This window comes from Podarcis tiliguerta, assembly GCF_965153285.1.
Source record: "Podarcis tiliguerta genome assembly, chromosome: 1".
NCBI classification, from domain to species: domain Eukaryota; kingdom Metazoa; phylum Chordata; class Lepidosauria; order Squamata; family Lacertidae; genus Podarcis; species Podarcis tiliguerta.
The window spans coordinates 84030780-84046014 of record NC_139534.1 but is presented as its reverse complement, the minus strand read 5'-3'; the positions used below and the strand labels follow the sequence as shown (position 1 = coordinate 84046014).

The window sequence follows — 15235 nt, the reverse complement described above, 5'->3', positions numbered from 1 at the left end:
AAGTTTTTTTAATGTTTGATGTTTTATTGTGTTTTTAATATTCTGTTGGGAGCTGCCCAGAGTGGCTGGGGAAACCCAGCCAGATGGGTGGGGTAGAAATAAATTATGATGCTGTTGATGAAGAAGCGGAACTGCAACATCTCCATTCTATGGCAATGAAAATCGCAAAACCTGCCACCTTTGGAAGACGTTCACGTCGTCTCTCTGGCTTGGCAAGATCTCAAGTTTTCAAACATTTTGCAAAATCTATCCCTTTTAAGGGTGCACCACCAGGGCTCTGCTGAGGTTGGGCCACCGCTGTATCCACAGCCTCAGCAGCAACAGCAAAACATAGGCAGGATGGCAGGGGCTGATCCCTTTGCCAGCTCTGGGCTGGCACAGCTCTTAGCTTCAGGCCAGGCCCAATGCATGGCAGCTGTGAGACCACATCTTAAGGTCCAACTCAGCGCCACACTCTCCCTGCCCTCAGAACATGTAGGGACTTACCGCTGGCCACCACTGGTGGGGGAAATGTCAGTGGGCGTCCTGCCCACCCAGCATGTTTGGCAGCAGGCTGTTTTAGCCACCAGAGTTGAGAGTTGGGAGTGGCCACCGGGACCACATAACACTGGTCCTGAAAGATCTGCATTGGCTCCCAGTACATTTCCAAGCAAAATTCAAAGTGTTGGTGCTGACCTTTAAAGCCCTAAATGGCCTCGGTCCTGTATACCTGAAGGAGCATCTCCACCCCCGTTGTTCAGCCCGGACACAGAGGTCCAGCACTGAGGGCCTTCTGGTGGTTCCCTCATTGCGAGAAGTGAGGTTACAGGGAACCAGACAGAGGGCCTTCTGGGTAGCGGCGTCCACCCTGTGGAACGCCCTCCCACCATATGTGAAGGAAATAAGCAGCAATCTTCTTTTTAAAAGACATCTGAAGGCAGCCCTGTTTAGGGAAGTTTTTAATATTTAATGCTGTATTGTTAACACTTGATTGGAAGCCGCCCAGAGTGGCTGGGGAAACTCAGCCAGATGGGCAGGGTATAAATAATAAATTATTATTATTAATTATTATTATTATTATTATTATTAATATATCTCTATTCCATCCACACACCTGCCCCACTAGACTGTGTTTGGATTGCTCTGCCTGCATCTACTCCAGCTTGCCTTGGATATAGTTTATAACATCAAATCAGGGTAGGTAACTCACCAAAATTACATGCTGATAATACTGAATCCTCAAGCCAATGGCATCACTCTTGGATCTGCAAGTTGCCACGCTGTATCAACCATTCTGGGCCCCTCAATTTCCTGCCCATGTTTCCTCATGTTTTGGCACTTTACTCCAAAATAATCTCTTGTTCACCACACATACCACACCTGCCCACAGGACTACTCACTCTCCCCTTGTACATTATTACATGGATCACTTGGCCTCTTTGCTTCTGCTGAACTTGAGAAGCAGAGATTTTACCTAGATGGCACTAGAAAGAAGGGAATATTCCTTGCAACTATTGGAACAAATATGCTGGCCAAAAGAGCTGGGCAGGGGACTGCCTTCACTACTTCTGCCAGTTATAAGAAACACAAAACAGGTTTCAATTCTGTATGGCGGATGGTTTGCAATTGTGAAAGCCATCACAGATCCTTGGGTTCAACTTTCTCTCTTGTTCTATAGGCATACTGTGTGGTGTTGGGAAAGTTACCATCTCTCAATCTCAGTTCCTCATCTGAAAAATGTGGGCAACAGTAAATCACACTGAAGGATTGTGGAAAGTATCATGAAAGATCATTGAACACTTTTATTCCACTGTGTTAATCAAAAAAGAAAGGGGCAAAGTCTACATCAGTTTTGGCACAAATAAGGTTTTTTTAAGGGACTTTAAGATGGGTGCTTGCACACACCATACTGTACATCCCCCCCCCAATAGTTTAAAATCCCATTTCTGTGTTGCCCTTACCTGTTGGTTTTGATACATATCATTACCCCTGAGACACTCTTCTTTGTTGATGAATGCTCCATTACGAGATTGGAGTTCCCGTCGGCAACAAGCTTCAGGAATTGCATCGTGTGAATACAGGGGATGAAGATGAGGGCCAGTTTCAAAATCTTCTGGACCATTGACACCACAGCAGCCAAACTAGCAGACAGAAAAGGTGATTAAATAGTTGATACTGTCTCTCTGCAGGATAGGAGGCATCACAGAGCCATTGAAAATAATATGAAACCTGAATGACAGAAGATGCATAGGAACCATCCATATTCAAATGGATTCAGTATGGCAGGCTGTGTGGCTTCTGCAGACATGCAAACACAGTTCTAGATTCTCTCAAAGCTTTCCATGCTTCATTTTTTCCCTCTTTCCTCCGCACCCACCCTTTTAAAAAAAAGCTTGTGACTAGCCATTAGGATTGCGAAGGCAAGCTGGAAACTGTGGGTGTAACATATGGCGAAATATTCAAAGATCAAAGTTGGCTCAGGGGAGTTTCCAGTGCTCAGTCTTTAGTGCCCTGGATAGTTATTTGCTCTTTCTCATAATTAAGCAACACAAAGTAATTCTGCAAAATAAGCAAACGTGGGCATGTAAAATCCACATGGTTTCTCCTGCATAATTCAGCCTTTCTTGGTGCAGAATGTAGGCTGCCTCGACATAGAATATACACACATCTCAATATTGCTTTTAATACAGTGGAACAGCTTCCCAGGGAGTTTAAGACAGATAGAAAGGAAAACTACAAAGCCTGCCTTAACACAGAATGAAAGTGTTTTTCGTTGTCGTAATTAGTTTTATGGATAATGGCCAATGTGATTTATCCAGTAGAATAAGACATCCTCTCCTGCCTGCCTATCTGCCCAAATCTTCCTGTAGCTGATGCTCCATTGGCACGGCCAAATGTAATGTACAGAAGGACTCTCGGTTTATTTTTATTTTAAGTAATTAAATATTGTCGGTGCCTGACTGATGGAAGGATGAGATTAATATTTGACTATCTTCAGAACTAATGGACAAGCATTATGGTTAGTCTCCCTGTCTTCTTAATAATATAATGTTAAAATGAAAGCCATCACAACCAATTGTCACATCAGTTACAGAGGACTATTAGAAAAGCATTTCACATTCACCATGATCCAGGAAGAGCAGGGGTGGGCATCCTGTTGCCCTTCAGATGTTGCTGGACTACAGTTCCCATAATCCCTGACCATTAGCCATGCTGGCTGGGTCTTATGGGAGTTGAAGCCCAATGATGTCTCAATAGCCACGTTCCTTACCCCTGAGATAGGGCATGGAATCAGGCTTGATTGCAGACAATCCACCAGGCTGATGCAGCTGCACGTGTGTAAAAGAAACCAGAAATACCAGCCAGCTGTTTGTGAAGAAATTGGGAGTGGTGTTTTGTCTGCCATCCATTTTCTCCCCAACAAATGGATGGGAGTCATTACATTTTACCTCTTGGCCATTGTATCATATACCATACATATCTGTCTAGGCTTTGTAAGGCTACTTAAAGGTGACTAGTGATCATTCATTAGGGCTCAGGGTCCATCTGCAGTGATGCACTAGGCAAGCTACTACTCACTGTGATCATGACCGAGTTCCAGGTGGAAGAGAAGACATCGGAGTCATTGTTGCCTTGATAGTGCTTCTTCAGTTCCTTTGTAAAAAACTCTCTGGTCAACTGCAACATACAGAATGAAGCAAAACGAGAAATGATTCATGCCTGCTATTCAAAGTGCAGAAATATAGTGGCTAGCAGTGCTTAGATGCTGCCAGTGCTCTGAGCACACCATAGATTAACCTTACAAGGTCGTCTAAATTTTTGTGACTGAGACAGGGTGCTAATTCCACCTGGGTCCAGGATAGCCAGCACGAGAGATGCTAGCTGATAAATTGATAGGTGACCCATATCCTTTATTCTGAGCTGGGATAGAAAAGGCCATGGCATGAGGGGGCTTCATATTCCCTTGAAGTTTGCTCAAGACACTCCTCCCACCTAATAATTTGAGAGAAAAGACTTCAGTTCAGTGGTGGAGCTTATGCTCTGCATGCAAAGGTCCCAGGTGAGGTTGGGAAACCCTGGAGAAATACTGTACTTTTTCTCATGCACTCCCGTCTCTTCCTGCAAAGCCAAGAGGGAGACATCTGTCAAGTTTTGTTCAGTTTAAAGTAATCTCAGCTTTAGTTTCGCATTTGAACCAGGAGGCCCAGTCAAAACTGTAAATGAAGGTTCTTTAAAAGTACATCTGAACTAGACAGAAGCATTCCTCCCAGCCACTCAGAAGGAGGAGAGAAAAGGGGCAAGGATGTGAACTCTATGCTTTGCTCAGGTATGCCACGTCTCATTCATGTAGTGCTACACCATGGTTTAGCACTGTGTGTGAACAACCCCAGTGTTGTCTCATTCCACTGCTTCTCCAGTTTTACAGTCAGTAATTATACTTTAACACTGTACATGTTCAATGCTCATAAACTTTTGTTAATCGCCTCTTCAACTGTCACAGTGAATGACAACTGCAAATAAAAACAGAAAATTAAATACCAGTTCAGGCCACTTCCCTCCTATAAAGGCTGGGAATAAACTCAATCGAAATGATGGCAATTTGCTGAAAGCCGCTTGCTCATAAGAGTACCCTTCGTGGTCACTGCTAGAACCATCTTTCTAGATCCCTCTTAGCGCTCATTCACAGATCCGTTTGTCCCGTGAAAGCATGGACCCAAGGAGTTTTCTGCCTGTCTTGTGCCTTCTAGCCAAGGGTCCAAGCCTTTTTGCCTTAGCCCTGCTCCTTTCCCATGGCAAACTCAGTCTTTAGTGCTAAATTGGAACCAATGGCAATCTGCAGAAAACTCATCTGTTCTGACTCAGCACTAAACCACAGGTTTTCTTGGGGGGAAGCAGCAGTTCAAAGTGTGGGTGAGCCCTTAGTCATGCCAGAAGTATAGCAGAACAAATTTTAACCAGGTAGGTGAAAACACATGCACACACACATTCTGACGCTTCTTCCGCAGAATGAACACTTAACAGTTAAGACTTAAGAAGTTCTCAGTAATACAATGTGTGCTACCAACACACTGGGGGGTCATTTTACTTTTTATAATGTTTTCCCTGGAACTTTATTACTAAAATTAATGGAAATCCTGCAGACCTCACAGAAGTCACAGTGGGCTTGTTGAAGCTGCACCTCCAGCAACTCCAATGTGAAGAGGCCATGTTCCCTTCGAGTGGAAATGCCTATTAGTCAGGCCGGATGGAGATTCTCCCCGGGGAAATAATGCAGCACCGTCAGGGCCCTCAGGGTTAGAAGGTGCCACTCCATGTGCTCCAGCATTGTGTTTCCCTTCCCTTCTTTTGCATAATTTACCCGCCCAGGCTCCCATCCTGCGGAGACAGCCGCCCAGACTTTTTATTGATGCTTGTCTGTTTCCTAAGTGCAGACTTTGAAACTAATATTACAGTTGGTAATAGTCCCAATTGGCTTCCTTTGACCAGTTCTGAAACAAAAGAGTCATTTGAATATAAAGTGAAACCTTTATTTTGACAGGCATGATCCCAAAGGAAATGTTTGAGGTTTGTGTTTGTGATTTTTATGAGATTTGACCTAAAACAAAGCCCAGCGCTGGGATTGTGCTTATTGGCCAGAAAAGAAACTCCTTCCTTTCACTAGTAAAACATTTTACTTTGTTCCAAGTATCTGGACAAAGGTGGGGGCGGGAGGCAGTTAATAATATAAGTCACACGGCTTATTTTCAGTGTTAAAAGAAATCCATAAAACAAACCAGTCTAAAATCAGTAGTACTGACCAAGCACTGTTTCTCTCCTTTATTAGACGTTTGTGTTAGGCTATGAAGGTGTCTCTATGTCCTATCCTCACTGCATAAAAATACTTGAATTAATAGTTGCAGTATTCTGTAGTGCTGCTGCTGAGTCTCATAATTACCTATGTCAGCATACAAATTTGGCACTCTTGGAATGTGTACTTTTATTCTAAGCAGACCTCCCTCCAGGTTGGAATGCAAGCTGAGCTGAAGAAGAACTGCTTGGGGGCTTAGGGGGAAAATGGGATCCCCCACCCACCTCCTTAACTGCCTGCTGCTGCAGCAGGGAGAAAAACCTTCCTCCCCATCTTCTCATTCCCTTCCCCTCCCCAAACTCCCCTTGTGCTTGGGATGCTCCTACATTATAGAAGGAAGGAAGGAAGGAAGGGGGTGAGGAGAGGAGAGGAGGTGATAAAGAAAGCAGCTTCTCTCCCAACTATAAGAACAGGTAAATTTTGAAACGACAAGAAAAAAAGAACTACTGCCAGTCCCAATATGAACTTGACCTCAGGCGCTGAAGGGCACATCTATGCCTGTAATTGTTAAACAGCAGGAAAGTTATTCAGCAGGTATTGCTACTGCTATGAAAGCTGAAATGAATTGGGAGTAGCATCGCCCTGCCATATAGCTATGATTGTGAGCTTTCTGAAAGGCAACATTTGGCACATGATGTGGGGAAGGTCATTTCTCTCAAAAGGATCCAGACTGATCTAAGCAGAGTAGGAAGAATGGATTCTTCCACAGCTACTACAAAGCTTGTTTATCTTCTTCCACTTGAGAGCACATCCACCACCTTAATATGCTGATCTTCCTAATGAGGTATTTTAGTAAGTTGTGGCAGTTATTGATGAAAAGCAGCCTCCAGCTGCTACTCGATGAGTCTCACACGACAAATAGCACCTAGCAGCAATTGTTGTAGTGCTGTCACTTGTAAGAGAACAACCTTTCACCTGTCTCTTACTAAGAGACATGCCCGTGATCTCTTTAGAGGAGAAAACATCACTTTCTGTGGTGGTGGTGGTGTATCAACAACCACAAGTCTTCAGCCTCACCATTCATTTCATTTTTAATAAGACTCAAGTTCTAAACTTCTAATAGTGGTTTTTGCTCTTTCACTTTGTTTTTAACATTGTTTTAAACCTCTAAACTGTGAGCTCTTCTCAACTGTTGCTGACTCTCCCTCGCTGCTCCCCTCTCAGTTCTCTTCTCCAACCCTCCAAGCTTTATTCAAGGGAAAGATCTTCTCCTCTAACAGCTTCAGCCATTTGAAACCAATTCCTTGCCTGTCTGCTTCACTGCTATCTGCCCTACTTCAAATCTCAGCAGATAACATCTCTCTTAAGCCTTGTTGTGGTTCTTAATTTCTTCTTTCCCCTCTGCTATTAATTATTTACCTCTAACTATATAATTTAACCCCATATAGTGCTGTGAGAGCTTTGGACACAAGATGTTGTACAAGGAAAAGTTGTGTTGCACCATAAGGCAGACAGTGAAGCGTCTATCAATTACATCTGTCTCAAGAGGGAGACGGGCTATGCAGAGCATTAAGCATAATACCACCTCACAAGCCAATAAGCTAATAAGGAAGTGCGGAGAGGCTGCATCTACACGGAATGGTGCAGCACTCAAAGAAATAATTTCTACACTTGCCAGGATATTTAATATCCTTTCACTCTGATCTGTTACTTCAGCACAACTAATTACCTTCAACTTTCTACCTCCATCACCATATTGTGGCTCGGCTGCCTGAAGTAACAGTAGGCCAAAACATATTACATTACCTCTTCACCACCACTCCAAATATTTATCTTAGGAAATATTTATCCACCCACTTAGTTGATTTAGCATTTGACACTGAACCAAAGGGATGGTGTACATGGCACACAGGGGTGTTCAAATGGTAATTCTGGGCCAACTGGCCACCCCCGCCCTCCAAACAAACCTTCCCACCTCACAGGTTTATGCTGGTTTTTAAGGAAGCATTGTGCACCAAGATATTGTCATAGGTCAGGGATAGCTCATGTGGTTCCCTCCAGGTGTTGTGAACTACTACTCCTATCAACCCCAACCACTGGCCACACTGGCTGGAACTGATGGGAGTTGTAGCCCACAACATCTGATGGGGAAGGGCCACAGCTTTACATGTGATGGTTTTCTGGCTCAGTCCCCAGCATCTCCAAGCAGACTCCCCTGTCTGAAATCCTGGAAAGCTGCTGCCACTCAGTATAGATTCTAAACTGTAGACGATACTGAGATAGATGGACCAAGAGTCTTACTCTATATGAGGTAGCTTCCTGTGATCATATGCAATCTTCTGCAGAGTCTCTTCTCCAGATTCCCCCTACCTGAACACAGCCTGATATAGTACCCCATTTAAGGTAAAGGTACCCCTGCCCGTACGGGCAAGTCTTGACAGACTCTAGGGTTGTGCGCCCATCTCACTCAAGAGGCCGGGGGCCAGCACTGTCCGGATACACTTCCGGGTCATGTGGCCAGCGTGACTAAGCGGCATCTGGCGGAAACGCCGTTTACCTTCCCGCTAGTAAGCGGTCCCTATTTATCTACTTGCACCCGGGAGTGCTTTCGAACTGCTAGGTTGGCAGGCGCTGGGACCAAACAACGGGACCGCACCCCCGCCGCGGGGATTCGAACCGCTGACCTTTCGATCGGCAAGCCCCAGGCGCTGAGGCTTTTACCCACAGCGCCACCCGCGTCCCATAGTACCCCATTTATAGCCAAGTAAAGGCCTATATTTTGGGTGATGATGTGGTCTAAACCACTGAGCCTAGGACTTGCCGATCGGAAGGTCAGCGGTCCAAATCCCTGCGATGGGGTGAGCTCCTGTTGTTCGGTCCCAGCTCCTGCCAACCAAGCAGTTCAAAAGCATGCAGTGCAAGTAGATAAATAGGTACCGCTCCATCAGGAAGGTAAACGGTGTTTCCGTGCGCTGCTTTGGTTTGCCAGAAGTGACTTAGTCATGCTGGCCACATGACCCAGAAGCTGTATGCCAGCTTCCTCGGCCAGTAAAGTGAGATGAGTGCCACAACTCCAGAGTTGTCCCTTTACCTTTTAAGAATAGCATGGGCAGCACATGTCCAACTTGTCCTGCTAGTGTCCCTGCTAATTTGGCAGACTGGGCTGGCTCAGCTACAGTAGGAACACAAGGAACACTACTTGGGGCAGCAATACATTTTGGAGAGTCAGTGGAGACTATGTGATCTAAGTGGTGCGCTCCATAGTCCCTTGCAAAGTTACAGAAGATGCTTGGGCCACAGTGCTAATATCAGAAAGACCCACTAAGGGTGCCGCAATAGCCATTGTAAAATGCAATGATTCTAGAATACGCTTCTCAGAATGCTCAGTGAGGTTCCTTGCAGCCATAAAGTGTCACACTCACCCAGCCAAGTACAGGCATAGGTTGAAAACTTTGTGAATTGTGAGGTTACTAGGTGAGCTGGATGCAAAAAATGAATGCTGCTTGTGCCTGAAGGATAGTTTGCACAGCCACACCGATAGTCTATTCTTTTGGTTTGTCTCCCTTAATGCTGCAACATGCTCAAAAACACTGTACAACCACAGGAAAGCATATCCCCATTGTTCATAGGCACACGGAAAGAAAAACATGCACACCTGGACTGCTGATACCTAAATGTGTAGCATAACAGCTTGTGCAAGTGTGTGGTTTTCCTCTGCTATGTGTGAGGTCTTCTATTTGCGCTGTCCTGAAAGAATTCAACAAATTCAGAAAACAAGAGCTGTATTGACCAAACCCCAACAGATCCCCAGGAAGTGGTCGCTATTTATAGAGCAATAGCTGTTGCCACCAAGACACAATTACGCTTTCTCCCTGCCTGTGCTACTTGAAATGGGGTATCTAAAACTCCTTACAAAGTGCAGCTTTTTCCCTTCTGTTCAATTGCAGAGAACACCAGCTGAGAAGAGAGACATTATTTCCTTCTAACCTTTGGACAGATATGACTCTTTCAGCATTGGCTTTCTAAACCTCACTTCTTCACTTATTTTAAGGTCTTTTTAAAAAAATAATAATAATGGTGAAAACATAGCCTCTTTGGGAAAAATTAAACTGATGTTAAATCTTTGTTAAGTCTGCTGCAAGGTTACTCTATACTTGCTCCCTCATTAATTTCGTCTGTATAAAACACACACTACAATTAGTTCTGTCAAACCAGTAAAAGGCTTTTTAAAAAAGAAGAAGAAGAAGAAGAAGATTGTTCTGCTTTCAACAGATTCATTAACAGGAGCAACCAACTGAAATACAGCAATATATTACTACAGGTTAAGATCTTGAAGATCTTTAAAAGAAAGAAAATACATTTGTCTCTAAGTCACAGAGCAAAATACATATTGTTTAAGGAAATAAACCCATGGAAACAGAGGTAATAACATATGTCCCTGATAGCATGGGCACCCAAACACAAGTGTCTACACATGTTATGAACAGAAGCACACTTTCCAAGATCATGAGCCTAGAGACATGGTGGGTTGTATTAATAACAAGAGGATATAAGCAATAGAATGTGAACTCTACTTTGGGGTAAAAAAGCTCCTAGGGTTCTTGTTCAACTAAATTATTCTGCTAGCGGAAGCCAGCTCAACGATTCTCACTAGTGCAATGAGCCCCTTTCTTTCCATGTCCTCCCCAATATACTTTGGAGGGTCAAGAGAAGCCTCAGAGCAATGCACAGCTGGAGGACAGGAGAGATTATGGACATCAAGAGAAAACTTGCCAGATGGAACAAAGAACTGGGAATATTTGTGGGTGGGGAGTAAGTCCAAGGTTCTCAGGGCTGTTCTGACAAACAATGGGAAGTATTGAATATTGGAAGTGGGTTCCAACCGCAAAATGAAATAAAGGTACATATCTGAGCCCTGTTGAGGATGCAACACCACGATCTTAATTTTTTGCACAAGATCAAGCTACTGGATTTCATTGTGACCACTGTACAAAGTAAGTAATGTGTGCAATTCAGTTCCACAGCCCATAGAAACATAGGAAGCTGCCTTACACTGAGTCAGACCAGCAACTTTTCAGGGTTTCAAGCAGGAATGTCTACTTCTACCTAGAGATAACAAGGATTGAAAATGGGACTTTCTGTAGTTGCTTTAACACTGAGTCTTCCCAAATTTATGTGTTTAATCAGTCACACAAACCTGCAACAACAGCTTCCTAAATCTGCATATATTAAAAAAGCACCAAACTGATGGTAGAAAGCTTAGTAACAATGTTTACTATGTGTCATTATTATTAGTGGCAATTATTTAGCCAGCACAAAGGGTGTTAAGAAAGCAATAAATTAGCAACAGGGAGTTGCAGAATTTGCAGAGTCCTTGAGAAAGAGATGGGCCGAAACTTGTATCTTGGAAGGAAAGAATCTAAGAGGGAGGCAGGGAGAGGTGATATGGGCAGAATAAAGGAACAGGAGAATGAGCTCATTGGTAACACTGTGAATCATACAGTTGATATCAGAAAGGCCAGAGAAAAATGAAGAATGACTAGAATGGAAAGTTTAATATTCACACAGGCCTTTTTCCATCTGGCCTGGGAGGACGGGGTCTTGACTGACTCCAACTACAAAAGCTGAGGTTGCTGCCCAGACTCTTAGGCTAGGGTGTTGTTTGGCAGAGGCTGTTGTGGTTGGGGGTTATTGCTGCTGATTTTTGTGTATCTTTATTTTAGCCCTTGTGATTTATGTGGAAATGGTTTGGCTTAGTTGTGTATTTTTTTAAAAAATGTTTCATTTACTATGACTACTTTTGTTATGTTGTCGTTATGCAATTTTTTCATGTGGTAAGCAACCTTGAGCATGGTTTGAACTGAGGAAAGGTGGCATACAAATAAAATTCTATATGCAGATGTGTATCTTTCTACATGGATAGGGGAAAATCTTATGTTTTCTTGTACCTCAAGTGAAAGGTATATGTTTCAGACACACCATTATTCAAGCTCCCACAGCGGTGAACCAAAATGCGCCTTGGAAGCTTACACTGCAGCTTACTACAGAACACAATGGGCTCTTGGGGCTTGCAATGTTTTTAAAAATCTAACCACCCACTTCCTTAAACATGGGGGAATTAAAAGCAAGCCCTGTGTTTATAGAGCATTGAGTTACACTATGCCAAAGTTTCTGTCCACAGGCTCCTTTGTGTCATTCTCATTCTCACCCTATTAGTGAACACTTTGTTTTTCTGCCATTCCCACAGGTTTATTTGCTAAATGTCTCTATCTTTAGCTCTTCTTTTTTAAAACAGAAAACCCAAACACACAGAAATGAGGCTGCAGATTTGTGCCAGAAAACAGCCAAATAAATACAAAGCAAAATACAAAAGCAAAGCAATTTTTTTTGCAGGAAATTGAATTTGCCACATAGAACAATGGACAAAAGCAACTGAAGTCGCACCAGGACACACCAGCTAACTTCGGCTATGTAAGGTGTAAATGTGGGTTTCCTGTGTTCACATTTGCAACAAGAAAACAAGTGAAAGCAAAAAAAGGAGAAGTATCTCATGTTTGCCTGTATTGCAAGTCAACACTTACAGTAGAGTTCCTAAGGAAGCAGGTGTTCCTAGGAAGCTTTGGTCATTGCTCCAAGTCTCCCACCCCCCAACCGAGGACCCCCCCCCCCATGTAAAAGCAAAAAACCCCAATCCCTTTGTTTAGGAATGTGTAGTTGCCTCTTTTTGTATTTTGTTTTGCATCACAGAGAATTGTGGGTAAATCTGCACTACTGAACTTGCTTGCAGTTAGATTTTGCAATTCAGCTTGAGTAAGCAGAAGGTATGCACAAAAATATGGGTTTTATGGACAATAAGCATACAAATTTTATGAGGAAAATGCATTGAAATACATATAAGTAAAAAGCGTGTGTTTTACATAAGAAATGCATACAAATGCATACATTTCAAACGTAGATTTTTTTGTGCATTCTTTTGAAAAACTCACACAAATAAAGATGGAATGGACTTGTGATAGGGCATCAGCTTAGTCCATCCTCTAGACAAGAGGAAAATGGCAGCCTAAATATGATAGCAGTTTTCTTAAAGGAATGTTTGGTCTATCTGAGCTGATTTAAAGCTCTGTTTTCACTACAGGTGGTACTGGACAGATAAGCATTGCACTGCAGACTTGGAAAAGCATGCATGTGACAGATTCTTCATACTGGCACAATGAAATAACTTATGATGAATTTACTTCTTTCTATCCTGCTGTGCTATGTTCTTTTAACCTCTCAAACTGTTATTAATTTTGACTGTGATCTATGAAACTAAAGCTAATTCAATTTTAATGAGGGTGATTTTTTTTAAAGTATGAGCCGGCATAAGCTCCTTAACTCTGGAAACCTTTGGGGGGCATGTTATCTCCTCTACACATAAACCATCTACTTGACACAAGTTTCTTTTGCTTGCATTCAACAGGTGACTGCATGATGTTCAGACCAGGAGTCATAATGGGGAAAATGGTCCACTGCCATCCTAACAGATATCAACTCAGCAAGCTTATAACCTTCTAACTTGAAGTCCACCTGAACCAAAATCTGCAGGGTGCCATGCTGACATCGTAATACTTACATTTTCTCTAAAGATAAAAGCCAGGATTGCAGCTGAGAGTTCTGCCAGGAAGATTAGCAAAATAAACATGAAGAACTGAAAGAGAGAAAAAGAAAGGCAGACAAATCACTGTACATCTACAGCAAACAGCTGGGACAGAATCTCTCAAAATAATCAAAACGATAAATCAAGCTGAGTGAGGAATTTGTCCTCGCCATGCAAAGGAAATCTGCAGCTACACTGGAAGAAATCTGCCAAATCCATAGATCAACAAAACATCCAGGGACACGCCAGACTGCAAAACTGCAAGGCTTTACTTTACAAACCATTCTGCTGATCATATGGATTCACTGTTGATCATACCAACTCACTTAAAATCCTCCACTCTCTGGCCTCCCTGCCAAGGCCTCCCTGCCCCCATCACTTTGACATAGATTTCCTGCCCCAGAGTCATTGGGCAAATTATTATTTATTTAATGTCTATATTGTCCTTCATCCGAGGGTCACAGGTCGGTTTACAATATAAAAACACACAAAACATAGCATAGTAATAAACAATAACAATAACCACACTCTCACACGGAGAAAAAGACCATCCACAGTTTCATTATCCAAAGGTATGGGAGAAGACTTTCTCAGCCTCATTTCCCCATCTGTATCTGCAAATAATACAGTGACTTGCATACTGGAATGTTTTGAGGGTCAAACTAAACATGAAACTCATCACATAATCTGCCCTTGTCTAGCTGCTGGTTTGGGGAAACAGGACTGGGACTGCGGCCAGGGGGATGAGTGCATTAACCACCTGAATGAGAGGAAAGTTCCCCCTGGTGCCAGTTTGGTCCTCAGTAAAAATTAGATCAAGCAGTACTTAGTTCTCTCCCCCCCCCCCTTTACCTTTGTTGCAATGTGGGTGGAGAAAGAGGAAGGGACAGATTCATAATACAAAGGAATTTCTTAGGGGTACACCAAGACTGATTTATACTCCTTTGTAGCCTTCCAAAATTCAAATATACACCACGGACCCCACTATTTTATCAAGCAGCAAGTGAAATGGCTTTAGGGGTATTTCACAGCAAGCTCATTTCTAAGTCTTCCAAGCAGTGTGCAGTGTTTTTTTTTGTGCTTTTTTTTTTAAAAAACACAACCTTGCAAAGATCAACTGCTAGAACAACAGCTTTGGGGGCTGTGAAGCACAACACAGCCTGACGCTTGATGCAACATATCAGATTCAACTGCAACAATTCTTATAAAAATATAACATGAAAAATAATCTCTAAGCAGAAAGAAGTTTGAGAACTTCCCTTGGGATGCATGTTTCTCTCTTGTCTCTTATCCATGCTGTACGCTTGCCTTGAGTTTACACTTGAGCTAAAAGCTTTAGGCATTCATTATGTATCACTGCAAAATCTCTCTCAGGAAGCCTCTGGCTCATCTATTTTTGAAAACTTCATATGAGGACTTGGATTTTGATCAGTCCATGAAAGTAACACTTCTCCCACAACCCCAGCTATAGTTAACAGCCACTTCATTTGAACTTCCTGAAGAAATATGAAAATCTCGCCAGGCCAATATTTCCACAAGGCACACACTAAATCGCTTTGCATAGTCAATTCTTTCCCATCACTCCCTCTTTGGAAGAAAGCTCCATTTGGGAAGTCCTTGTCCCTGGGGGGAAACTCTTACATAACTTTTTCCATCCCATTTTATACCGAATAAAATGACGTACCAAGTGAAAAGTTTAGCCATTACGCACACCCTCAGGTATATAGGATAACAGGCAAATTGAAGGGTGGCTGGGTGGGGAACTAGAACAACAAAAATGTTGCAGCTTTCCACTTCAATCACAGGCTTCCTTTCATTATGTATGGCATCGC

General features: G+C 42.9%; 1 protein-coding gene across 7 annotated transcripts in view; it reads right to left on the bottom strand.

The window, feature by feature from the left end:
• TSPAN18 (tetraspanin 18) overlaps positions 1 to 15235 on the bottom strand; it is a 160944-nt gene that overhangs the window by 10977 nt on the left and 134732 nt on the right. For all 7 annotated transcript variants that reach the window (XM_083443368.1, XM_083443371.1, XM_083443372.1 and 4 more), the window contains 3 exons: positions 13380 to 13454; positions 3559 to 3657; positions 1941 to 2120 (listed from right to left, as the gene is read on the bottom strand). In XM_083443368.1, the coding sequence (XP_083299494.1) occupies positions 1941 to 2120; positions 3559 to 3657; positions 13380 to 13454 (354 nt within the window). The remainder of the gene's footprint in view (positions 1 to 1940; positions 2121 to 3558; positions 3658 to 13379; positions 13455 to 15235) is intronic.